This window comes from Stomoxys calcitrans, chromosome 2, assembly GCF_963082655.1.
Source record: "Stomoxys calcitrans chromosome 2, idStoCalc2.1, whole genome shotgun sequence".
Classification (NCBI taxonomy): Eukaryota; Metazoa; Arthropoda; class Insecta; order Diptera; family Muscidae; genus Stomoxys; species Stomoxys calcitrans.
The window spans coordinates 12,811,050-12,838,695 of NC_081553.1; the positions used below are offsets into that span (position 1 = coordinate 12,811,050).

The 27,646-nt window shown below is 38.0% G+C and overlaps 2 protein-coding genes across 3 annotated transcripts in view; one reads left to right on the forward strand and one right to left on the reverse strand.

Annotated features, from left to right (window-relative positions):
- Positions 1 to 27,646, forward strand: part of LOC106080610 (uncharacterized) — a 335,328-nt gene that overhangs the window by 217,939 nt on the left and 89,743 nt on the right. The window lies entirely within an intron of this gene.
- LOC106080581 (doublesex- and mab-3-related transcription factor A2) lies at positions 8,693 to 26,460 on the reverse strand. 2 transcript variants are annotated; one of them, XM_013242001.2, is made up of 4 exons: positions 25,826 to 26,460; positions 25,624 to 25,725; positions 19,096 to 19,489; positions 8,693 to 9,956 (listed from the first exon to the last, which is right to left on the reverse strand). In XM_013242001.2, exons 1-4 carry the CDS (start codon positions 25,970 to 25,972, stop codon positions 9,085 to 9,087), a joined length of 1,515 nt encoding a protein of 504 aa, XP_013097455.1. In that variant the 5' UTR covers positions 25,973 to 26,460; the 3' UTR covers positions 8,693 to 9,084. The 2 variants fall into 2 exon arrangements, with proteins under 2 accessions (XP_013097455.1, XP_013097454.1); XM_013242000.2 differs by having other exon boundaries at positions 19,096 to 19,516.

Here is a 27,646-nt window from a genome sequence, read left to right on the forward strand (position 1 = left end):
ATTCATTCTACCACTGCACGAAAACCAGTTGAGGCATTCTTTGGAAGACGTGTCTTCACTGCACCCCAAGAACTGGAGAGGGAAAAAATGGAGATAGTCGAAAAACTCAAACAGAAACAGGCGAGTGATATGAGGGTCCATAACAAGAATAGAACAAACCATAAGGATTATGAACCAGGAGATAAAGTTTTCGTGAAGGTTAACAAGAGGCTAGGAACAAAGCTGAGTAAAAGCTATGCCGAGGAAATTGTTAAAGAAAATAAAAATAGCACAATCACTACGGAGTCAGGTCGCATTGTTCATAAGAATAACATTAGAAACTAAAGTAAATTCCATCTTTCCAGATTTTTATCCCTTTTTGCAAAGGCTGAGGTGCAGATTCTAGATTACTCCAACTCACAGATTATTTCTATAAATACTGGTTATGCGAAACTTCAGACGGGATATTTGAAATTAATACATGTTATTGAGACAGAGGACTACCAGAATGTAATTAATACCCTGCAGCAACACCTACGTCAGAATATAAACCAATCCCATCCTCTTTATCCATACCTTCAACATGAACTTACCCAACTTCAGCGTCACCTAGATAGGATTAAGCCCAGAGTAAAGAGATCTCTTAATTTTATTGGATCTACTTGGAAATGGATCGCCGGAAATCCAGATCACGACGATTTCGAGATAATAGAGCAAAAAATTAACAATGTTTTGTCAAGCAATAATAGGCAGGTTGTAATAAATAATCTGTCTCTAAAAAAAATAGATGAACTCACAGAAAATACCAACAAAATTATAAAAATTGTAAAAACCAATGAAAATTTTATAACCATGCTCAAAATGAAAATTGACCTTTTAAAGGAAGAAATTGTTAATGTAAATTATGCCATTCACTGGGCAAAGTCCGGCATAATAAATTCATTTGTATTGTCGAACACTGAAGTGAATATTGCAAAAGAGCTTTTCGAGAAAGATTCAATTCCCTTTGTAAACATAGAAGAAATATTCGAATTCTCTGAAGTAAAAATTGCATCAAATGAAAAATCACTTATTTATATTGTCAATGTACCGACTACGAATTTAGATTCCTGCAGTAAACTCTTGATTAAACCCACTAAGAGTGGGGATCTTATTAATAAAATTGATTATAATGAAATACTAGTTTGTAAAAATGAATCCTATGGGATCCTTAAACCATGTAAATCTTTCAATAATCTGACTGTTTGTAATTTAAATAATGTCAAAAGAATAGAAAAAGAAAATTGTTTGTTAAATCTTTTAAAAAGCGTAGAAGCAAACTGTACTTTATTGAGACATAGCACCACCCCTACAGTAGAGGAAGTCTTGCCTGGGATGATTCTACTAAATCAATTCGATGGTACCATTCTCATCAACGACGAGCAGTACAATCTTACGGGAACCTTCATAATCAAGTTTCAAAACGCTTCCATAACAATTGACAACGAGACATACAACTATTTCCAAACAACGTATGCCGAACCATTACCTGCAATCCTACAACCTAGATCTCCTGGATCAAAAATAGAAGAAGTAACCACTTTGGAATTTGTAAAAAGGATCCATCTAAACAATACAAAAGCGATAGAACTGTTGAACATTAAAAACAAATGGAGTGCGGCCGTGCATTTACTCACAATAGCTGCAGCTCTCATTCTGGTATTGTTCTTGATAAGAAGAAAGCAGCGCCCATTGATTGAAACCGTTAATCTAGCACCTCCCAATCAACTATCAGTTCCGACATCGAATTCAACAAACTTTCCAAGAGACGTACCAAGATTATCTCAGATACCTTACTTCTAACGGTATTACGATCGAGGACGCTCGTAACTAAGAGGGGAGGTGTTAACATCAAAGATGTTTGCTGGGATGTCAGCCAAACAAAAAATTCTTTATATTGGATTTCGATACCAAAAAATTGCTGATTCTATTGATTAATTCATTGACCGCTGTCAGTCAACATTGTCCGCCTGCAACAACAAACAGTGAACCATCATGATTTGTAAGCAACAATATGAAATGGTAATGGTAATGAAATGTAAGCATTTCTACAGCTAACGCAAGGGTCAACAATCCGTATCCACCAGTACCGCAGGTCAACAGCAAACACAGCAAAGCGGGTAACCTGACACCTCATGACGACAACAATAACAAAATCGTCAATCAGCAAGAAACCAATAGCAGCACCAGCAACAGCACCAACCAACAGCAGCAGCGCCAACAGCAGCACCAACCAACTTCAACCTAAGTTTAAGATTTTTGATTCAGTTCTGTAAAAGCACTCAAATTAATAAAAACAGAAATTTAGTAACTGTTAACTTATACAAGTCTGAGTGTAGCTTGTTTGACGTAAAATTAGCTGCACCCATTTTCCTGAAATTTTCACAGAAATGTTTAAACATCAGATGAAAAGAAGTAAAAAGGCATTAAATTCGGTCTGGCCGAACTCTAGATGCCCACCACCTCGGATATATATGCAAATCACCTTTCGTCGTAGACCCTTGAAAAATGCATTATTTATGGCAGCTATGTCCAAATATGGTCCACTTTAGGCCAAATTCGGCATTCGGATATTGAGTTGTCTAATAAATACATGTCACTGTTCAATTTCGGTTGAATTGGTCTTATTGGAAGCTATATTTAAATATAGACCGATCTGAAATATATAGGATACGGAGGTCGAAAAGCCTAACATAAATCACTTTGCCAAATTTCGGCGAAGTCGGATAATTAATGAGCTTTTTAAGGCGTCAAGACCTTTAATCGAGAGATCGGTTTATATGGCAGCAATATCAAAATCAAGACCGATCTGAGTAATCTTCATTCCTAAATTTCAATGAAATCGGACAATGAAAAATCTATATATTGTAGCACACGGATGTCGAAAAGCCTAACATAGTCACTTTGCCAAATTTCGGATATTTAATCGGATATTTAATGAGACTTTAAGGGATTAAGACCTTAAATCCAGAGATCGGTCTATATGGCAGCGATATCAAAATCAAGACCGATCTGGTAATCTTCAGGAAGGATATTAGAGGGCATAAGACAACTCAATGTCCTAAATTTCAGTGAAATAGGACAATGAATAAAACGAGAGTTCCATCTATATGGCAGGTAAATACAAATCTGAAGAAGGTGTCGAGTAGCCTAACACAACTCACTGTCTCAAATATCACCAAAATCGCATAATAAATGTGGTTTTTATAAGTCTTAGGCCTTAAATCGGCAGATCAGTTTATATGGGAACTGTATCAAGATAGAAACCTGTCTATGGACAAACAAAGAATCTGTGCAAATATCTCTATTTTTAAAGGTTGTAGCCTGATTTCAACATACAGACAGGCGGATAGACTTACGGACAGACATGGCTAGAAGAATATATATAATTTATAGGTTGGGAAACCCTAACACATCAATCATTTTATGGAGTTGTATCCCCTCCTAATGCAGGCGACATTTGTGAGGACTAAAGTCAGGCTAAGCCGATATTTTGATGTAGGAACACCACATTGGGTGTGCACATTAAGCCGTCGAAACTAAAATTTGCTTAAATTTGAAATGTAGAATTTCGACTAAAATGCGGTGTTATAGACAAAATCGTAGTGCAAAGCATTGAGAAGATCGGTTAACAAACTTTAGGGAAATACATATATATGGGAGCTATAAATAAAAAAAAAATTGTTTAAAATTTCTATGACATTTATCAATGACCAGAAGAGACATAAGAGAAACCTCAGTGAGAAATTTTGTGAGGATCGATTGAAAAGTATTGGGTTGCCCAAAAAGTAATTGCGGATTTTTCATATAGTCGGCGTTGACAAATTTTTTCACAGCTTGTGACTTTGTAATTGCATTCTTTCTTCTGTCAGTTATCATCTGTTAATTTTAGCTTGCTTTAGAAAAAAAAGTGTAAAAAAAGTATATTTGAAATAAATAAATAAATTAAAAATACATTTACTTTCTTTTAAAAAATCCGCAATTACTTTTTGGGCAACCCAATACTTGGTGCCACAAGTGACAGCATTTATTCCACAGGAATGTTATGCATTATACGGTCCATATAATAGTACGGTCCATATAATTTAATATTGAACGATTATTTCATGCAAATCGAATGGTCCATCCGCTTAGGCCAATTTTGGCTTACTCTTTCCAACATTTCGGCCGGTATCTCACGAATAAATGCTTCAATGTTGTCTTCCAATGCGTCAATTGAAGCGGGCTTGCCTGCATAGACATTGCCCCACAAAAATAGTCTAAAGACGTTAAATCGCACCATCTAGGTGGACAATTGACCGGTCCGAACGTGAAACAAATGTTCATCGAACTAGCCTCTCAATAAGTCCATTGTTACGCGTGCTGTGTTGCATGTGGAACCATCTTGTTGAAGCCAGGGCTGTGGAGCCTAGCCCTCTACTCCGATTCCGGAGTTAGGGAGCGGTTCGGAGTCGGGGCTAACGTGCTCAACTCCAAACAAAACTCCGCCTCCGGCTCAATAGTCCAACTTCGACTTCGGCCTCAACAACTCAACTTCGCTGTCCTGGTTGAAACCACATGTCATGCAAGTCAAGCTCTTGTATTTTGGGCGAAAAAAGTTGGATATCTTCTTACGATAGCCAGAAGCATAGCAAGAGCTACCAATGCATCCGGAAAAAGTCACAGTTTGGTGCGTTTTATGAGTTCATAGCATCATTGGACCGTACTTCTTCAAAGATGATGCGAATCGTAACATAACTGTGAATCTCACCATTCACAGTTATGTTACGATTCGCATCATCTTTGAAGAAGTACGGTCCAATGATGCTACCAGCCCATAAAACGCACCAAACTGTGACTTTTTCTGGATGCATTGGTAGCTCTTTGTATGCTTCTGGCTGGTCTACACTCCAAAATCGACAATTCTGGTTATTTACGTACCCATTGAGCCAAAAATTAACTTCGTCGCAAAATAGAAGGAGCGCGCGATAAACATTCTTAACAGGGCACGCATTTTGATAATAAAATTCAATAATTTGCAATCGTTGTTCGTTTGTAAGACGATTCATGGTTAAATTATAGACCAAAGCCATGGTTAAATTATAGACTGAGCTGTTTAAACCTGTTGACTAGAATCCACATGTTTTGTGGTAGTTGTAGAGGAAAGTGTAGTGCAAAGGTTTGAGAAGATCGCCTGATACAAGTGAATGTCGGGCGATAGATATATATCAGAGTTATATCTGTATCTAAAATTATGCCGAGAATCATAAGAGACTCCCTTGTACCAAATTTCGTGGGAAATGGGTTACAAATGACGATACCATTGCAGTATTACTTCAAATCGGACGAACATGTAAAGGGTGATTTTTTTGAGGTTAGGATTTTCATGCATTAGTATTTGACAGATCACGTGGGATTTCAGACATGGTGTCAAAGAGAAAGATGCTCAGTATGCTTTGACATTTCATCATGAATAGACTTACTAACGAGCAACGCTTGCAAATCATTTTCAGTGAATGGGCCCTAGAAAAGTTGGCAGAAAATCCGCTTTTTTATCGACAAATTTTGTTCAGCGATGAGGCTCATTTCTGGTTGAATGGCTACGTAAATAAGCAAAATTGCCGCATTTGGAGTGAAGAGCAACCAGAAGCCGTTCAAGAACTGCCCATGCATCCCGAAAAATGCACTGTTTGGTGTGGTTTGTACGCTGGTGGAATCATTGGACCGTATTTTTTCAAAGATGCTGTTGGACGCAACGTTACGGTGAATGAACACATTTCGAACCGAACACTGATTTTGGTAATAAAATTCAATGATTTGCAAGCGTTGCTCGTTAGTAAGTCTATTCATGATGAAATGTCAAAGCATACTGAGCATCTTTCTCTTTGACACCATGTCTGAAATCCCACGTGATCTGTCAAATACTAATGCATGAAAATCCTAACCTCAAAAAAATCACCCTTTATATGGGAGCTTTATCCAAATCTGATTTTTTTCAGTTTCAATAGGCTTTGTCTCTAGGCCAAAAAAGATGCTCGCGATAAATTTGAGAGGATCGGATAAAAATTGCGAACTGTACTTTGTATACAAATTAACATGGACAGACAGACGGATGAGCAGACAGATGGACATAGTTAAATCGAATCAGGAAATTATTCTGAGTCGATCGTATACTTATGCTTGGATGTTACAAGCAAATTTACTTAGCTATGATACCCTGTACTACACTTGGTCCGACAATTGAATATCAGATACGTTTTCTTATCCTAAATACCTTTCATTTGAGTCCCATATTGTCGTGATTGGTCTTAATATGTGTGTTAGGTTTTAGGATGGGGCGGCCCCCCTAGGTACCCCATCCGAAATTTGGATACCAAATTTTTATGTTTGGGGTTCTATATGAGAGCACACAAAATTTCGCTTAAATCGCACCACCCATCTCCGAGATCTGACGTTTCTGAAAATTAGGGTAAGGGGGAGGGTCCGCCCCCCATTCAGATATCGAAAAATTTAGTACCCTATTTTCACCACGGGATCATTATCCACCATCTGTGAAAATTTCAAGAAAATCGGTTCAGCCGTTACTGAGTCTATAAGGAACACACAAACATACAAACAACAATAAACAAACAAACACAAATTGATTTCTATATATAAGATTTCGGCCCTTGACTTTTTGAGCTGCTATGGGGCGAAATTGTTATCCGATTTGGCTGAAATTTTACATGATGTATTTTGTTTTAACTTCTAACAAATGCGCCAAGTATGCTTCATATCAGTTCATAACCTATATAGCTGCCATATAATCCGATATCGGATCTTGACTTCGTGAGCCTCTAGAGGGCGCAATTATTATCCGATTTGACTGAAATTTTGCATGAAGTGTTGTAGTTTTAGCATCAACAATCGGTTCACAACAATATATAGCACCAATATAAACCGATCTTAAGATTATACTTCTTGATCCTCGAGAGGGAGCAATTCTTATCCGATTTGGCTAAAATTTTGCATAACGACCTCATGTATTACCTTTAACAGACTTGTTTTATATGACTGGAATCGATCCTCAACCTGATTGATATAGCTTTCATATAAAAAGATCTCCAAATTTTATTTGTTGGACCACTATAGGAGACAATTCTTATCCAACTTGGCTCAAATTTTGCACAATAAATTCCACTTTGGTCTCCAACAGCAAATCAAGTATATAGCTGAAATAGTATAGCAATCGTTTGTTTGTCTTTAAAGAGATATCGGAAATAGAACTTGGCAAATGCGATCCATGGTGGAGGGTTTATAAGATTAGGCCCGGCCAAACTTAGCACGATTTTATTTGTTTTTCATTAATTAGCCAAGTCGTTGGACATTATATATAGGTATACACATACAATTTTGAAACATTGAATAAAATAGTATAAAACTAGTGAGAATATTGAATACTCAATGTTACAATTGTTGAACCTAGTTCAGCTAAATTTTGAAAATGACAAATGCTTTCGAAGTTGGATAGTGTTATCTAGTAGTGATAAAAATTAGAAATTGCTCTATAACTGCGATTTTGGCATGCACTACAAAATTTTTCACACCGAAGTTGATCAACCGCCCATTGGCCAACTCCTAGACCGTTAACGGATCCACAACCTTGCACGCATATTTAAGAGAGCCGCAGTATTCAGTTTTTAAAACAATTTTGAAGTTGGGTGCTCATGCTCACCTTTACGCCTCGGTGAGCACCATTTATACCCACAAAAAATGTAACGACTTACGAGCAAAATTACTCTGATGAAAAACTCATGCTCTCATGGAGGCCACCGTAGCGCAGAGGTTAGCATGTCCGCCTATGACGCTGAACGCCTTGGTTCGAATCCTGGCGAGACCATCCGAAAAATATTTTCAGCGGTGGTTTTCCACTCCTAATGCTGGCAACATTTGTGAGGTACTATGCCATGTAAAACTTCTCTCCAAAGAGCTGGGCACGCCGTCCGCAATCGGCTATAGGAGGAGGTCCCTTATCATTGAGCATAAAACTTGAATCGGACTGCACTCATTGATATGTGAGAAATTTGCCCCTGATCCTTAGTGGAATGTTCATGGGCAAAATTTGTTGTTTGTTATTTGAAAACTCATGCTTCCGTCCATTTCTAGATGCAACTCTTTAAGGAAGACAGTTAAACATGTGATCGTCATCAACATTTCTACCATTTTACCTAAAGTTTCGCTAAGGTAACTCATTTACGAATGTCAAGAATAGAGAAGAAAGACATGTAATTAATTTTGATAATATTTAATTAATTTTATTTAACACAGTATTTTAATATTTGCTCTCTGGGTTTTTATTTTGCTCTTTTTTACAAATAATTTGTCTTGAAATGTTTGTTTTACTTAAGGCTTAACAATAAACTAAGATTAAATATCGCAATATGTATATATTTGATAAAAATAAAAAAAATATGAGGGATAGTACGAGTATTTTCTAGGTGAAAATCATCTTTACATTTCAGGACATGGTATGACTTTGCGAAGGGGTTTAAGGGATATTACACTGGTTATTGGTTTGTTGGCTAAATATGTTACAGTTCCATATTGTTATATGGATGATATATGTTTGGGGGGTTTCTAATCACGACTTTACTCAAGTAGATACATGCTCAGATACGTATATATTGAAGTTATACTAACGTTATTTTTCGTTTTGTTTTTCATACAAATATTTGTTTTATTAATTTTTGACAGTGTATTTAACAACTAAATATGTTACAAAGCAACAATTATTCAATTTTGAACATCACTCTAACATTAACATTTGGAAACCACCAAATAACAGGGAGGATACAATGCAAAAAGGTCAGAAACTGATTTATCCTAAGAGGTATGAAATTAATGCAAGTTGGGGGTTTTAACTAAATCATAAGGTACGAAATAATTCGGTTTTCTGCATCACTGCTGTACACTTAAATACATTTACACGTTTGTATTTTCTATCGCTTGAGCCCTTTCTGGGTCCCGTCTCACCTCGTCTAGCATGCGCCAGCGCTACTCGAAGGGTCTAAACATGCCGCTGTTGTCACCACCGGCCATATCGATTTCTCAATCTTGCGAGTCCCCCGCATTGCTATTCCGATCCACAGAAGTGCCTCCATTCGATTCGGATTGCTCGCAGTCGGAGGGATTTATGACACCGGGCAAATAGCCGGTGCCAGCATAGGGAGCTGCCAAAAAGCGTTTGGCATGAGCCTGCATAAACGGTGGATATCGGTGGGTGGGTGAACCAAACACAGCAGCTGGAGGAACCAAAGGTGAAAAGGCCGATTTGAGGGGAAACGGAGGTGAAGGTGGTACATTGGGTGGTGAGTGAGCCGAAGTGGGCATCAAATGATTGAGATCCTCACCCGATATCATGGCCTCCATGGTCTGCAAGACATCACCGCGATAGCGTTGCAGCAACTGTTCCACATCACTGCGTCGGCGATTGGGAAAAACTCGCATGAGTACATCGACGGGAGAACGTTGGTGCGGTGGTTGGGGTTGTGGTGGAGCAGCAGCTGCTGGATGATGACCCATCATGGGTGGCTGTTGATGATGATGATGTGGTGAATGCTGGGCGGCATGTGAGTGAGCACTTGCGGCTGCCGCAGCCAGAAATTGTGTATGATGATATGGCATAAAGCCTTGTGGGTTGCCGTTGCTAAAGCTTCTCAGCATATGCATACTTTCGGCCGACGGCGTATGTGGTGGTGATGTGGAGTCTTCCTTCTTTAGGCTGAGGTTCTCTGGAGTAGCCTCATCAGGTGCCGAGTCAACATCAAGATCTGATTCAGGCGAACTGGGTGGACCGGTACGGGCAGGTGAATGATTTCCATTATTCTGATAACTGGTCACTTTGGCTCGGGGACTGCTGGGTGAAGATTCTGAGCCAGTGTCTTGATCGGTTTCATTGGAAAGGCGAGCACGTTTTGAACCTGAAATGGCAGGAAGATGGGGGAGAAAGTTGAGTATTTAAATGATAAACTGCATTTATTTTCAAATTTGGAAGATCGAGTGTACAAGATAAATTATTGTTTTATAGGAAATGGTAATTTAAATATATTCGCTTTTTCTTGGACACGAGCAGTTACATACTCCTTTCTTAAAAATATTAATTTTAGTATCCTTTTTCTGGGGCAAGCAAGTTTGAATGCCCTTTTTTTCTAGAAAAGTGCAGTTTTGTACTCTCTTTCAGTACCCTTTTAAAAATCGTAGTTTTAGTATCCTTTGCTCTAATAAGTGTAGTTTTAGGACTTTTTCTCCGGAAAAGTGCAGTTTTAGTACTCGCTTTTAATACCCTTTTAAACATTTTAGTTTTAGTACCCTTTTTTCTGGAAAAAGGTAGTGTTAGTATCCTGCCCTCACGGCAAAGGGTAATTTTAGTACCTTTTTCTAAGAAAAAATTTAGTTTTAGCACCTTTTTCTATGGAAAAAGGTAGTTTTAGTACCCGTTTTTCTAAAAACTCATAGTTTTAGCATTTAGTAGCATAGTTCAGGAAAACGGTAGTTAAAGCATACAATTCTATGGACAAGGGAATATTTTTCTGGATAAGTATAGTTTTAGTACCCTTTTCACTGGAAAAGTGTAGTTTATGAACCCTTTGCTCTCGAAAAGTGTTGATTTTTGAGGGAGTATAGTTCTAGTAACCTTTTCATAGAAAAAGTGTCGTTTTAGTACCGTTTAGTATCGTTGTTTTACTACCTCTCTTCTCGGGACAACCGTAGTTTTATTATCCTTTTCTCTGGAAAATCGTGGTTTGAATTCTCTTTTCTCTGAAAAGGGAACTTTTAGTACCCTTTTCTCTGGACAAGGGAAAATTTTTGCTACCCTTTTCTCTGCAAAAGTATAGTTATAGACCTTTTTCTTTGGAAAAGGGTAGTTTTAGTACCCTTTTTTCTGGGAAAGGGTAGTTTTATAACCATTTTCTCTGGAAAAAGGTAGTTGTTGTACCCTTTTCTTTGGGGTAGGGTAGTTTAAGTATCTTTTGCTTTGGAAAAGGGTAGTTTTATTACCCTTTTTTGGAAAAGTGTAGTTTCCCCTTTTTCTACAAAAGTGAAGTTTTAGCACTCTTTTTCTATGGAAAATCTTTGTTTTATTACCCTTTTCTCCGGAAAAGTGTGGTTTAAGTACTCTTTTCTCTGAAAAAGGCCGCCGTGGTGCAGAGGTTAGCATGTCCGCCCATGACGCTGACCGAATGGGTTCAAATCCTGGCGTGAACATCAACAAAATTTTTATCGGTGGTTATCCCCTACTAATACTGACTTCATTTAAAAAGTATCTGGTCATGTTGAGACTTCTCTATCATGTGGTGGCGCTATGCGGCACTCCGTTCGAACACTGCATTATAAAGGAGGCCCCTTTATCATTGAGCTTAAACTTTAATCAGACTGCACTCCTTGATATGAGAGAAATATCCCCTGTTCCATAATGGATTGTTCAAGGTAATTTTAGTAGTATAGGAGTAGCAGTATTTTCTCTGCAAAAGGGTTGTTTTAGAACCCGTAGCTCTGCAAAAGGGTAGGTTTAATACCCTTTTCGCTGGAAAAGGGTACTAAAACAATAAAAACAATAACTACGATGACAAATGACAACAAATTATCCAAAATCTGACGAACAAATCCACGATTTCTAAAAACTAAACTTTATGGATATTGTGGAATTCGTGGAGAAAAGCGTTGTACAAAATTTTGGGAAAATTGGTCAATAAATGCGCTTGCAGTAGGTCTAGGAGTGAAAATCGGGCGATATATATGTATGTGCGCTATACCTAAATATAGTAATATCGAGAGTCATAAGAAAATCCTTCCTGCTAAATTTCGAGAGATTTGGTTAACAAATGACCATTTTATTGCTGTATTACTGCAAATCGAACGAACATATATCGGACGGGAGATATATCTAAATCTGAACCGATTTCTATAATATTCACTTTTAATGTTAAGAGTGATAAAAAAATTCTTCCTGTCAAATTGCGAGAGAATCGGTTAACAAATGACCATTTTATTGATGTATTACTGCAAATCGGACGAACATATATATGGGAACTGTATCGAAATCTGAACCGAATTCTAAGAAATTTACCACTAATATTGAGAGTCATAAGAAAATCGTTCCTGCCAAATTTCGAGAGAATCGGTTAACAAATGACTATTGTATTGCTCTATTACTGGAAATCGGACGAACATATATATGGGAGCTATATCCAAATCTGAACCCATTTCTATGAAATTTACCACTAATATTGAGAGTCATAAGGAAATCCTTCTTGCCAAATTTCAAGAAAATCGGTCGACAAATGACTATTTTATTGCATTATTACTGCAAATCGGACGAACATATATAAGGAAGCTATATCCAAATCTGGACCGATTTTTTCCAATTGCAATAGGCTTCGTCTCTAGGCCGAAAAACATGCCCATACCAAATTTGGAGACAATCGGATGAAAATTGCGATCTGTAGTTTGTACACAAATTAACATGGACAGACGGACAGACAGATGGACAGACAGACGGACGGACATACAGACAGACGGACGGACAGACAGACGGACATAGCTAAATCAAATCAGAAAGTGATTCTGAGTCGATCGGTATACTTATCAATGGGTATATCTCTCTTTCTTTTGGATTTTACAAACAAATGCAAGTTATAATACCCTGTACCACAGTAGTGGTGTAGGGTATAACAAAAAAAATCAATAAGTGTGGAAGCCTTTTTCCTACGCCTCTCTCTCTCTCTCCCTTAAGTGGTGTGGGAATGAATCATAACTTAATTAAATTTTCAAATAGTCGGAAAAAAGTGCTTCACTCAAAACCAGGCAAATAATGTGAAGTAGCATGAAAGAAGATGAAATGAAAATGACAAAGCAAACGAATCACAGTATGGGATTATATAAAAGAGAAAAAGCAACAGAAGAACATATCAAATAACAACTGAGTGACTGTTTTTTTTTTAATTTTCGGGCGTATTTATTGAAGACGAATACCTTGTCATCGGTTACTAAGTTACGGGCAAAAATAAATATGTGCTGCCACCGTAGAAAACCTGTATCAAAGTAAATTCTTTGCCTTCCTCTGTTGCACCTCTGCTAATGGCAACATAAAAATTTGATACTTTATTTTTTATTTGTTTTACTTTACTGGGTTTTGCTGCTGAAAGAGGCTGAAAAGCAAACAAAATGGCAATGTGAGTGAAGTGGATTTGATTTAATCAACTACGATTTTAAAAGCGGCATTGGGAAAAAAGTTCCTACACAGAACAAGAAATTCTTGGTTATAGAGTGGAGCAGAAGTTGTAACCTAGCTAATATGTTCTGAATGCTGAGAGCCCAGCGAAGTTCAACATCAAGACGCATAAATTATGCGTAGAGTCTTTGGTGAAGTCTTGTGTGGTTGGGGGACACAAACATTTCAAGTTTTACAAACTGTAATAACATATCCCAAGAGTCAATTGTATTCTCTTTAAATTGCCACAAAACTCAACCACTAGTTTTTATCGTATCCTGCCATGTAAATTAATATATCCTTTTAAATGTAAATTTGGCGTTAAAAGTTAACTTTTTAAGCTTTCCTAAGTACTCTTGAATGCTCGTTTAAAAACCAAAAAAGGTTAACGAATATGCTTCCAGACTTCTTAAAATTACAGTTACAACATACTAACTCTCCCCAAGTTAAGTTACCGCACTCTCTTATGTTTTCTTTAACAATTCACATTTGCAACCTCGTTAACAATTTTCGTCGCTTTATTACGAAAAAGAAAAAAACGGCAGCCTACAAACAAATTAAATAACTCAACCGAGCTTGTGACAAAAGAAATCTACGTGTTGGTGTCGACAGAGAAAAAAGCCCAACCAACTTAACATACTCGTCATGGCAAAGGTCGTAACAATTTGCAAGAGCGTGAAAATGTAAACAGCATTTCTTTTGGCGGCCAACAGAAGTGGAAAATCTTTTGTCGCCCACTCGACAGTTATGGCAACAGTGGAGAGAATTGGAACATTATATTAAGACGTATAAAAATTCCGAAAAGCGCTTTTACTATAAATTCCATATCAGTACACCTAAAGTATAGCTCTATTTTAGGTGTACTGATATGGAATTTATAGTAAAAGCGCTTTTCGGAATTTTTATGCGATTACATTTTTAAGGTAGTTCAAGGAAAGGTCCTTTTGGTATTTTTAATTACATCACAACCTTTATCTTTTGTAATAATCAACAAGTAAGAGCGTGCTAAGTTCGGCCAGGCCGAATCTTATATATCCTCCACCATTGATCGCATTTGTCGAGTTCTATGCGCGGTATCTCTTTTTAGAAAAAGATAAAGAATATTGAATGAGAACTGTTATCCTATTGGAGCTATATCAAGTTATAGTCCGATTCGGACCGTAAATGAATGTTGAACATTGTATAAGTCATTGTGTAATATTTCAGTTCATTCCGATAAGAATTGCGCCTTGTAGGGGCTCAAGAAGCAAAATCGGGAGATAAGTTTATATGGAAGCTGTATCAAGCTATTGATCGATTCAGATCATTTTAGACATGTATATTGAAGGTCATGAGAGAAGCCGTTGTACAAAATTTCTTCCAAATCGGATGAGAATTGCGCCCTCTAGGGGATCAAGAAGTCACGATCCCAGATCGGTTTATATGGCAGCTATATCAAGTTCTATACCGATTTACGCCATACTTAGCACAGTTATTGGAAGTGATTCCAAAACACTACTACGCGCTCTAGAGGCTCAAGAAGTCAAGACGGTTTATATGACAGCTATATCAAGTTCTATACCGATTTACGCCATAGTTAGCACAGTTATTGGAAGTCATAACAAAACATCTCATGCGAAATTTCAGCCAAATTTATATGACAGCTATACCAGATTATGGACCGATTTAATTCATACTTAGCACAGTTGTTGGAAGTGCTACCAAAACACTACTTGAGCCTCTAGAGGCTCAAGAAGTTAAGACCCAAGATCGGTTTATATGGCAGCAATATCAAAACATGGTCCGATTAAAACCATACTTAGCGTAGTTGTTGGAAGTGCTGCCAAAATACTACGTGCAAAATTTATGTTAAATCGGACGAGAATTGCGCCCTGTAGAGGCTCAAGAAGTCAAGACCCAAGATCGGTTTATATGGCAGCAATATCAAAACATGGGCCGATTTAGCCACACTTAGTGCAGTTGTTGGAAGTGCTACCAAAACACTACGTGGAAAATTTCAGTCAAATCGGACGAGAATTGCGCCCTCTAGAGGCTCAAGAAGTCAAGACCCAAAATCGGGTCTTTGTATGGCTCAAATCGGTACATAACCTAATATAGCTGCCATGTAAACCGATATGGGGACCATAAATGTGCAAATGCAGAATTTTGCAAGGGTCGAGCCAAAACTGTGGCTGCTGCACCCATAATATATACAACCATATATATTGGAGCTTTAAATAAAACTGAACCGATTTTCTTGAGATTTTGCATTGAGACGTCAAATCAAACACTTTGTACTAAATTTTGTAAATATCGCACTGAAATTGTGGGTACTGCAGCCATATCCGGTGAAAAATGTATGTGTTTTTTTTTTCCAAAATCAAAAGCAAAAAACGACATATGCACAATTTGATGGTTATCATGCAATAAATACGACCTGTAGCTTGATTCTAAGAATACATGTAAAGACAGACCGACATAGCTGAGTCGAATCAGGATGTTATTCGAAGGCGATCGGTATACTTAACTATTGTTCTAGCTCGTCTTCTTCGGAGTGTCTGCAACTGCAGTCGCGGACAATCAGCGGTGTCGAGTGGAGTAAGAGGCCGGCCGGCTCTTGCTTAAATACTCGATACGACAAGGTGAGTTATTGGTTGCGACGGCGATCGACCAAAATTCAGAGTCGCTGACCGCTACTTTAAGAGCAAAATTATCTTCAGAGACGAAGCTCATTTTTGTCGTATTGGATTCGCCAATAAGCAAAATATGCGTTATTGGTCAGTTGAAAATCCACATGTGCGTCACGAATCAACACTTAATCCACAAAAAATAACTGTTTGTTGCGGTTTGCATGCCGGCGGCGTCATTGGGGATACTTCTTCGTCAACGACGCCAATCTTCACAATACTATTAATGGACAACGCTACAGCACCATTCTCACTGATTATTTTTGGCCTGAATTGGAAGATGTGGATCTGGACGATTTGGCCAAATTTTTGTGTGGCCGAGTCATCGAAAGTTGGGTCCAATGTATTGACGGATGCAAAGTGCTCGCGGTGGCCACATGAACGAAGTCGAGTCCCATTCTTAAATGTTTTGATTTTATTTCAAGCCAATAATAAAGTTTTAGAAAATCTCAAATGGTTTGCGTTTTATTTAATATTAAAGTTCTCTAGACCTTATTGGAAAACCCGATATGTGCCGATGTGGATCGTATTTGATTCAGGTGCCGAGAAGCCTTATACAAGTCACAGTTTAAAATTTCAGCGAAATCGGGTAACAAAAGAATCCTTAATGGGCTTAAAACCCAAAATCGGCACATAGGTCCATATGGTAGCTAAATCCAAATATGGTGTGATCGGTTCAGATATCGATTGGCCTAGTGCAACTCACTGCAGGATAACAAATGCTCCTTTCTATAGGGTTAAGACCCTTAATCCGAAGATCGGTCTATATGGGCTTAAAACCCAAAATCAGCATATAGGTTCATATGGTAGCTAAATCCAAATATGGTCTGATCGGTTCAGATATCGATTGGGCTAGTGCAACTCACTGCAGTATAACAAATGCTCCTTTCTATAGTGTTAAGACCCTTATTCCGAAGATCGGTCTATATGGCAACTAGAACTTGTCTGATGTGGACGATACTCTGTTCGGATACTGGGAGGCCTAGTCCAACTCTCAGTTCTAAATTTCAGCGAAATCTGGGAACATGAAAGGCTTTTATGGGCTTAGACCTTAATCTGCCGATCGGTGTATATTGAAACTATATTTAAGTCGATCGCATTGAGTGTGGATGTTGACGGGCCTAATAAAACTCACTTTTTCAAATTTCGCCCAAATCAGGTAATAAAGTGGCCTCTTATTGGTTGAATTCAACTCACTGTTTAAAATTTGTCCTAAATCGGGTAACAAATACGCTTGGAATGGGCTTAAGACCTTGAATTAACAAATCAGTCTTTATGGCTGCTATATCACAATATAGCCCGATCTGGAGCAAATTTTGCAAGCATGTCGAAAGTCTTAATACTACTCAACGTACTACGAACCCGTATAATCAATGGGCTTTTTATGGGCCAAGACCTTAAATCAATTTTTAAAACTGTAGCGTGATTACAACTGACGGACACTCGGACGGAAAGATACACGGACATCGTTGAATAGTATTGGAATTTTACCACGATCTGAAATATACAGGGTGCGCCAGAGAAACTTACAAAAAATGCAAATTTTGCCCATGAACATTTCACTAAGGAACAGGGAACAAACTTCTCACCTATAAATAAGTGCAGTCCGATTCAAGTTGAAGCTCAATGATAAAATGCCTCTTTTTTATAGCCGAGTCTGAACGGCGTGCCACAGTACGACACCTCTATGGAGGGAAGTTTTACATGTCATAGTACCTCACAAATGTTGTTGGAAAACCACCGCTGACATTTTTTTCTGATGATCACGCCAGGATTCGAACCCAAGCGTTCAGCGTCATAGGTGGACAAGCAAACCTCTTCGCTACGGTGGCCAGAGAAACCAAAAGTGGGTCGAGATGGGGCGTTCCTCGAAGAAGAAGAAGTCGCCAAGTTTGTTTCTCTCTCCAGTCAGTTGTCATAATGCTCTGGACTAGGGAGCAGTAAGCCTTCGACGTCGAGAGCTTGAATTCTGTGGTTTATGTGTATTGACCACGGACCATAGCACACCTCAAGAACAACATTTGCGTCGCAATTGCCAACATACCGATTGATATGCTGCAAGTACTTTTGTTTCTTTGGATCTCTCAAATATGTAGGGTTAGGTTACGTTTAAGTGGCAGTCTGCCATCACACTCACTTAGACGTGTCCGTTCATTGTACCTTCAAGTTCCTACAGTTGAAACATCCAGATCGCTTTAAAAAGTCCAACAACTTGGGAATGTTCACATCCGCTAAATCAGACAGGTTCTCAAAGAAATGAGAATATAAAGTGGAACTCCTTCTGACTGCTAAAGTGGAACTCCTTCTGACACACACATAAAAGGTGTTCTATAGTCTCTTCTTCTTCAATGTCCTCACAGCTTCTGCAAAAGTCGTTGGTGGCAACCTTCAGTCTGTCAGCATGTTTTCCGATTAGACAGTGACCTATCATGACGGACACAATGACTGAGACGTCTGTTCTAGCCAATGACAGCAAAGCGGTAGACCTCTTCAAGTCTTGATTAGGCCACATAGTTTTGTAATGCTCACAGCCACCTATTTGTGGTCTTATATCATTCGTTGTCCTTCGGGCCTGGTCCTGAAAACTTAACTCACATGTCGTCTGGAATTTGTAGGGTAGTTCCTCATCTCGCAACTCGTTCACTTTACAATTCCCTGGCTAACAACGGCTTGTTAAAATCTTAAACCTTGAAATTAGTTTTCGTTTCATAAATTATATAGAAATTGTCTTTTCGAAGCGAATTTGTTGATATTTTTTTTGGGGGATTTTTGTTTTATGTATAAATTTTTGCTTCCACTGTGCAACTTCGTATGTAAGTTGGTATAAGATGTGTCACAAATTACCGCAAAATATTTTTGCACAACATGTTTATGCTCCGCAACACTTTCAATACAAAATCAACAATAAATGCGCCGACACTCATTCGGTTCACCCTCCACAGAAAAAGCCAACAAAACAAAAAACCCTTTGACAAAAGTTGCAATCGAAACTAAGAGAGAGGGTAGGCAAGCGGTGAGGCAACTCCCAAAGTTAAGTGTTGCACATGCACTCATCAGCTTTGCGGAAAGCTATTGTTTTCACTTAACGCCACAATCAAGATGGCAAAAAACAGTTGCCATTAAAATTGGAATGAGGAAACAGGAAACCATAAAAATGTGGCAAAAGATGAACAGTAAACTTACCAGGACTTTCAACTTCTGTGCGATCTGGTGAGAAACCCATTGACAGTCTTTCAGCTCTAATGCGCATTTCAGAATCTGAGTCTCCAGAGTTAGCCCCTCCGCCGCCGCCACCACCACCACCACTTGTGCTGCCATTACTGCCAAATTGCATACGCGAATGATGATGGGCCGCACTGGATGTGGAGTCCAAACCATCGCTGGGCGGTGAGGGTATGCCAGGATGAAATACTCCATTGGTGGTATTGTTTTGGGGACTTAGTTGTGATGTTGTTGTTGTCGTTGTGGTCGAATCACTGGCATTTTGCGATGGCACCCTAGGCGGAACATTTGTGTAGAGTAGACCCAATTCGCGGGCCTCATTTTCTTCTTGAGCCTGTTGGCGACGCAATGCTACCTGGAAGAATGAAGATGAAGAGAAATACTGGGATTGTTTAAAAAGAATTTCGGTCCAAAAATAAAGTTGCCAATAGGCCAGGGATTGTGTTTATGGTGTTAGTAAAAAATCATCCTTAATGAAATTCCGATGTTTATCGAATTAAGGATATGTTTAGGAGCTACATCCAAATCTAAACCATTTGGTGAATAAAAGCTGTTTTATTTTACTACTATGTAGTACCGTGCAATGAAAATGACATATATCCCGGACAACGAAGTTCTGGATAAATTACCAATGCAGGCTAATGTAGAACATCTGTCGTCAGGATTGCCATGATATGTTTTTCACAAATTAGTGTGGCCACCTGCAGTAATCTTCTATTGTGAATGGCAAAATAAAGTTAAAAACAGTTATTTATAAAAATGCACTATTTGGTGTGGTTTGTACGCTGGTGGAATCATTGGACCGTATTTTTTCAAAGATGCTGTTGGACGCAACGTTACGGTGAATGAACACATTTCGAACCGAACACTGATTTTGGTAATAAAATTCAATGATTTGCAAGCGTTGCTTGTTAGTAAGTCTATTCATGATGAAATGTCAAAGCATACTGAGCATCTTTCTCTTTGACACCATGTCTGAAATCCCACGTGATCTGTCAAATACTAATGCATGAAAATCCTAACCTCAAAAAAATCACCCTTTATAAGCACTGCTGGTAAATTTTACTCCTTTTTAACCTTTTCACAATATTTGTTACGCTTTTTGTTGGTTAATTGTTGGCATCACTGACCCCAAATATGTCAAATCAAAACGTCTCCATTACATGTATGAGAAGTGGTACCATTCTGAACCACATTTCGTCCACGTCAATATCCTGGCCATTTTTGTGAATTTTTGGCAGACGTGTTCCTTGGAAACACAAACCATGCACGCTCTCAAGCAGTACAAAGTGTTTGCAATCGTTCCACCATTGTTTGTCGATTCAGCAATAATATGTGCTCCCTACGCATTAAGCAGATTTTATAGCAAAACCATGAAGTTTTATTAGTTAAAATAACAGACCGAAATGTTTGCCAAAGTAACAACCATTTTTTGCTTTTCGAAGTTTAACAGACAAAAACTATAGCTTTTTTGCTACTTTGAAAAACAAAGTCCGTTGAGTTTATGCGAGCTTTATATAAATCTGAACCGATGTCTGACAATTTCAACATATCCATAGGCCAAAGAGAATTATATATCTTAAGAACAAAAAGCAATGAGATAATCGGATCAAACGAGTATGGATTACAACAACCTCATAAGTTGGCAAACGAGGTTAGAAACAAGAAGGAACCTTTGGTATGATTTTTATTAATGTTGCGCCACTGAAGAGTAAATGCGGAAAACAAATTTTCATAAAATCGGAAGCACTAGTATTTTTATGTTAGCACATATTTCTTGCGCTGAATTCAACGCTACTTTTTATGATTGCGTAGTAGAAAAACATACTATTTTGAACTCGTAGATTTTTCCGATGCAAAAACTTGTAGTGCTGAAACTATCTAATTTTTGTTGCACTGACGTAAGCGCTTGCTTCCTCTTCCACATACATAGTTGCACTCCTGTTTAGAATCATTGTTTTTGTGTGTGTGCCATGACCTCAAGAAGTAAAAGCGGAAGATCGCTTTATATGGATGCTATATCAGGTTATGGGGATGCCACCGTAGCACAGAAGTTAGCATGTCCGCCCATGACGCGAACGCCTGGCTTCGAATCCTGGCGGGACCATCAGAAAAAAATTTTCAGCGGTGGTTTTCCCCACCTAATGCTGACAACATTTGTGAGGTACTATGCCATGTAAAACTTCTCCCCAAAGAGGTGTCGCACAGCGGCACGCCGTTCGACCTTAGCTATAAAAAGGAGACCCCTTATCATTGAGCTTAAACTTGAATCGGACTGCACTCATTGATATGTGAGGTTATGGTTCGATTTAGACAATATTTTGCGTGTGTGTTGAACATAAAAGGAGAAGTCATTGTGCATAATTCCAGCCAAATCGGATATGTGTTGCGCTTTTTAGAGGCTTAAGAACTATTATCGGGAGTTCGGATTATATGGGAGCTTTATCAAAACATGGACCGATATGGCCCATTTACAATCCCAACTGACCTACACAAAGGGAAGTGTTTTTGCAAAAACACGTTGGACCTACACGTTGATCACGTTACTGTCTGTTTACGTAGCTGCTATTTAAGAAAATATATGTGGACATATCTGTGCGACTATAGGTAGCCCTAAAATAGAATAAATGTTGGCATAGGCAGATTTAAGGTAGATGTGTTTTTCCCTGGAATCACGCTACAGTCTTTAAAATTAGAGATATTAAGCTGAAACTTTACACAGTTTTTTTTTGTCCATAGGCAGGTGATGTTCGAAGATGGGCTATATCGGACTATATCTTGATATATCCCCCATATATATCATTTAAGCCACATTTATTTTCCGATTTCTCTGAAATTTGGGACAGTGAGTTGTGTTAGGCTTCTCGATATTCATGTTTAATACGGCCCAGAATGTTCGGTATAGTAACTTGTGTTAGGCTCCTCGACATCCCTTTTCAATGTGGCCCCGATCAGTTTAGATTTGGATATAGCTGACATATAGATCGATCTCTTGATTTAAGGTCTAGGCGCATTTATTGTCTGATTTCGTAAAGTTGTGTAAGGCTGCTCGACATCCTTGTTTAATAGGTCCATACTTGGACATAGCTGACATATATACCTATCTCCCGATTTCAGTTTTTAGGCCCATAAAAGGTGAATATATTTAACGATTTTGCTGAAATTATGCCGAATGAATTGCGTTAGACCCCTCGAAATTCGTACCGATTATGGTTAAGATCGGTCTTTATTTCAATATTACTGCCATAAGAACGGATTTCGATATAGCTGCCATATATACCGATTTCCCCAGTTCTTGGGATAATAAAAGCACGTTTATTACAAACTCGCTGAAATTTGACATATTAGGCTTTGTTAGGCTCTTCGATATTCGTGTTCAATATGGTTCTGATCGGTTTATATTTGGACATAGCTGTCGTATACATATACCGATTTCCCGATTTAAGGTCTTAGGCCCATGAAAGATGCAATGAGTTATGTTAAACCCTTCCTGAATAAGGTGGAGATCGGACATTATTTAGATATAACAACGATGGGTTAATAAATGATGCATTTTTCACCGTATTATAATGAAAGGTGACCAATATATATATATCCGAGGTGTTGGGTGTCCAAAGTTCGGCCCGCCGAACTTAATGCCTTTTTACTTGTTTTCATTTAATATGTAATACAAATTCCATAGAAATAAGCTACAAAGCCGGATTTCACGGTTGTCATATGCATTAGCTGTCCAAACTTGAAAAGTATACCAATTCCTGTGGTTGTTGTTGTTGTAGCAGTGTGTTGTTTGACTTCATCGGGTCAATCCGGTATTTACAATCGGCTGCCTTGGGATTTAGCAATTGCTGTGATTTCTATGCGTACAAGGATTCTGTTGAACGAGTTATATTCCACAAATCTAAAAACCCTTCTCTTCCAAAGTTTTTTTGTGGTCATTAGCTCGACTTCCTTTGAAAAAATGCCAAAAGTAATCAAAACACATGAGCATCCGTAATCGGCAAACATAATGGGTGTTTACTAATATGGGTGTTTACTAATATAGTCAATCCGATTGTAATACCTGGATATATTAAACTGCAACCCTATAAAGTATATATATTCTTGATGTTCTTAACATTATGAGTCCGTCTGAGGAAATCACGATCACGGTCGGAAGGTAGCTACTTGAAACTTTGGGCTGTATGAAATTTGACCCCAAAAACTAACGTCCTAAATCTGAAATGCATATATGCCTTAAACAGGTATATGGAGGCCAATAAAAAAACAATTGGGGCAAATTTTCGGCTTTTCGGAGCCTTTTTTCATGTAGCTATTGAGGCCATTTTGGGTTTTCGTTAAATGAATCCGAATTTTTTCCAATTAAATTAGGGGGTCAATAATCCTGGGGCACATTCTTATTTTACTTTGGATTCTAATATAGTCTCAGATGTATTTATTTTACTACAAAAACAACAATATCGGGTACATTTTCTCAAATTTAAATACAAACAAAAATCCAATGTGAAAAATATTTAAAAATCTTCTTATTTTCAAAAAAAAAATTTTGGATAATATTTGTATGCCTTTTACAAAATATCGATAAATATTCTCCAAAATCGCGCGATTTCTGGGGTAATTTTTCATAATGAAGAACCAACCTTAAATTTGGTGCTCATTTTCATTTTCAATTTGGGCCGCAATTGCTTGGGGTCTACTGTCATGGCACCAAATTTTTAAATACCTACTGATATAGGTCATTGGGGATTGCAAATGGGCGATATTGGCTCAGTTTGGATATAGCCCCAATATAAACTAATCCATCGGTACATCTTCCTTAGCCCTTAGAGAGCGCAATTTTTCCCGATTTGGCTGAAATTTTGCACATTGATTTCCATTATGACCTCCAATATTCGTGCCAAGTATGATATGAATCGGTCCATAACCTGATATAGCTTCTATATTAACCGATATCCCGAATGTGTTTCTTGACCCTTCAGAGTGCGTAGTTCTTACCGGTTTGGGCTCAAATTTTGCACAATGACTTCTACTATGACTTCCAACATTCGTGCCATATATGGTCTGAACGAGTCCAAAACCTAACATATTTAGTTCTTGAGTCCCTAGAGTGCGCAATTCTTACCTGATTTGGCCTCAAATTTGCACAATAACTTCTTCTATGACCTTCAATATTTGTGTGAAGCTTCTTCTTCTCCGCTCAAAGAAAAGTTGCCTGTTATGGCCCAAAGTTTGACTCGGAAGGCATGCTTCTACCATTGCAGTGCGAAAGTGGTGCGAAAAGTAGAGAGAAAGTGCATGTAATCTTTTAGTGATATATTAGACTGATGGTTCGTTTCGAAATCACGATTTCTATAGCCTGCCCAATGCATTTGCAATACAACCGTTTGCCCAAGCTTTTTAAAGTTATTTTTTTTTTTCATTTTGCTTTTCTATTTTTCAAATAGAAAGAAAAAAAAAAGATAAAATAGGCCGACGAAAGGTGACGCGTTCTTACTTCTTATTGTTTAATTACCAATACCTCTACCGAAACAGAAGTAGCAATGGCATGATATTAACAGTTATAAGGTGCTGAATTTGGAAACCATTGGTAATAAAGCTATAAAGCAGGCCAGACTGGAGGCCACCGTAGCGCAGAGGTTAACATGTTTCAATTTCAGCGGTGGTTTTCCCCTCCTAATGCTGGCAACATTTGTGAGGTACTATGCCATGTAAAACTTTTCTCCAAAGAGGTGTCGCACTGCGGCACGCCGTTCGGACTCGGCTATAAAAAAGAGGCCCCTTATCATTGAGTTCAAACTTGAATCGGACTGCACACATTGATATGTGAGAATTTTGCCCATGTTCATTAGTGGAATATGGGCAAAGATTGCATTTGCATAACATGTAGTAAAGGGTCAAATGCGGCAAAACACAAGCAAGCTCTACAAATTGTATACGCTTCATGTTACATGATCATGTGTCCAACAAAGCAAGAAAACAAATCACATATAAGTCTTTCAAGGTGATGTGCATTTGTCATTCTGTCGAAAGCACTTATATTTCGAGCGAAAGAAAATTTCTCTAGCGTATTAGTAACACGTGAAACAAAGTAATAGCTACTTTCTTCTGCTGAAGTATCATCGAGGATACGTACACTCTATGAATGTTAAATAGCAAATCAAGTGGTCATTTGGCCATACGTAATATTAACGAATGAGTATTGTCGTTGAGATGGATTTGAATAACAAGCAGAGGTAGTATACCATCCATGTTTGTTAAGACTTTATTCTCAACATATAACCCAGACCGGTGAACGAAATCCCCAACCATAGAAAACTATTTGCCGTCGGCAGCATAATCTCACCTGGTTCGCAAACTTAAAAAGTAAGGATATACAAAATGGGTTTACTTTATGTTTTTATATATGTAAATCACATGCCTAGCCAACACAATAGACTTCAATATTTGTCCCAAAAACTGAATTTTTATACAACTTAGGACTAAACCACTCACCTGGGCTGCCATAACACGTTGACGTTCTGCGATCAGCGTACATTTGGCGCATAGACAATCGCGCCATCTACAATAGCGTTTGTGGCCTTTTAAAGCACTGACCTAAAACACACATACACACACAAAACAGATGAAATTTTAATTGGTTTAAATTTTTTTTTTGCTGAAAAACTTTTGTCTCTTCACACTTTAAAATACTAACCACTCCATGATTACGGCAACGGGCACATTTTGGGGTGCGCTGATAACGTTCGGAGGCTGCTCGTAGGAAAAAGGCAGGAGGCAAGGCTCCTAAAACCGGATGTTGAGACATGAGATTTTGCATATCAACGCCGCTGGGTAAACTCATAACTTGTTAAATGACTAAAAACCAAAATTTGGAGGGTTCCTCAATACAATCGCTTAAAAGACAAACTTTTGAGATGGTTTTCTTATAAAAACATCACTTTATAGTTTTTGAATGTTTGTCAATTGGGGTTTTTTAATTAAAAATTGTTTTTTTTTTATCAATCACTTGTATGTTGCTTCACTTATTGTCACATTTATTTTTCGACGAAAGTTGTTTTATTCTCATATTAATTATAATCCATTGTTTGTTTAAAACATTTAAAAAAAAATGTTACAGTTTCATATTGCTTTGTTCGCTTGATTCTGATTGTTTCTTTTCTTTCTATTTCTATTTCCGCCGCAATTGATTTTCGGTTGTCGTCGTAACGCGCTGAGAACTCGTTTGCAACTGATTCAAATTTCCTGAATGTTGACGATGGTTACAAACAAATCCCAAACTACTACAAATCCACCAACAAGCAACAACCAAGCAATCATCCACCAACAACCTCTCAGTCGACATCCTCAGAGCCCTCCTCAAAATTAGAGTAACAATTCTCATAAGCCAAGAGTAATATACGAAACAAGAACAACAACTTCACTGCTATATGGGCAAAGAGAAACAAATGGGGGTTGATTTCTTTGCTGCTCTTTGCGACTCGCAGCGTTCATGATGATGATGATGATGATGACAAAAACAAAAACAACAACCAATGTGGATAAATGGTTGGATGGATGATGCTTGGTGTGTGTGGCCTTGTCTGCAGTCGTCAGTCGCCTGTTAACGACCGACAAAAATGCTGCCGGCAGCATTCAGATGTACGCAACGACAGCCAACCAACAATCAACTCTCAAAATGGTCCCTTCACTTGATGTTGTTGCTGTTGTCGTTGTTGCTGCAGTTGAGTAATGTAACAATCAAACAGTTTTATATAAAAAGTATACATCTGCAATAATCACATACTTGATGCACTGGTGTGTGTATGAACTTCGAAAAATGTGTGCTCTTGTAAAAGAAGAACTTCATGAAAGAGTACTGGAGTGTTAGAGTGGCATGGGTTGGAATGGAGTTCGTTGTTTTTGGATAAATGGTTGTTTGCCTTGCATTTTCAGCAGAGACATTCTGGCAGGCTGGCAGACTCGATGTCAGCCAGGCTTGCGTTCATTGTTGCTCTTACTGACACGCACGCAATTCACATTGTGAAAAAGTTTCAAAATCTCATTTTCATATTGTATATAAAACGGATTTTGCCGCAACACATTAGGGCTGGTTTATGTAGCACCGCATATTAACTACTAAAGTTCCCTTGAACATTCCATTAAGGAACAGGGGATACTTCTCTCATATTGTTGAACAATAATGGTACAAAATATAAATTTCAAGTTTACACCATATAAATGAAATATAATGTTGATGCAACATTTTTTTTATAACAATCAGCGAATGATTTTGTCATTCCGTTTTCACTAGATTGAAGTATCCAAAATATCGTAAAATACTAAGACTATCTAGCCATGTTCGTTTGTCTATCTGTTAATATCACGCACATTTAATTTTTTACCACAGACTGGTTAAACTCAAATATGCAAATTTAAGATTTTTCCTTATTTTTAGAATTTTAGCAATGAAAACGAGCCAAATCTATAAAATAAGGATGCAATCTTTAAATTAAATTTGCTAACGAACATGACCTTC

Excerpts from the sequence above, each read along its gene's own strand:
- LOC106080581 (XM_013242000.2), bottom strand. The coding sequence starts at position 25,972 with ATGAGTTTACCCAGCGGCGTTGATATGCAAAATCTCATGTCTCAACAT. Across the intron at positions 25,726-25,825 it reads GTTGCCGTAATCATGGAGTG|GTCAGTGCTTTAAAAGGCCA; the intron begins GTTAGTATTTTA and ends TGTGTGTTTTAG. Across the intron at positions 9,957-19,095 it reads CACAGAAGTTGAAAGTCCTG|GTTCAAAACGTGCTCGCCTT; the intron begins GTAAGTTTACTG and ends CTGCCATTTCAG.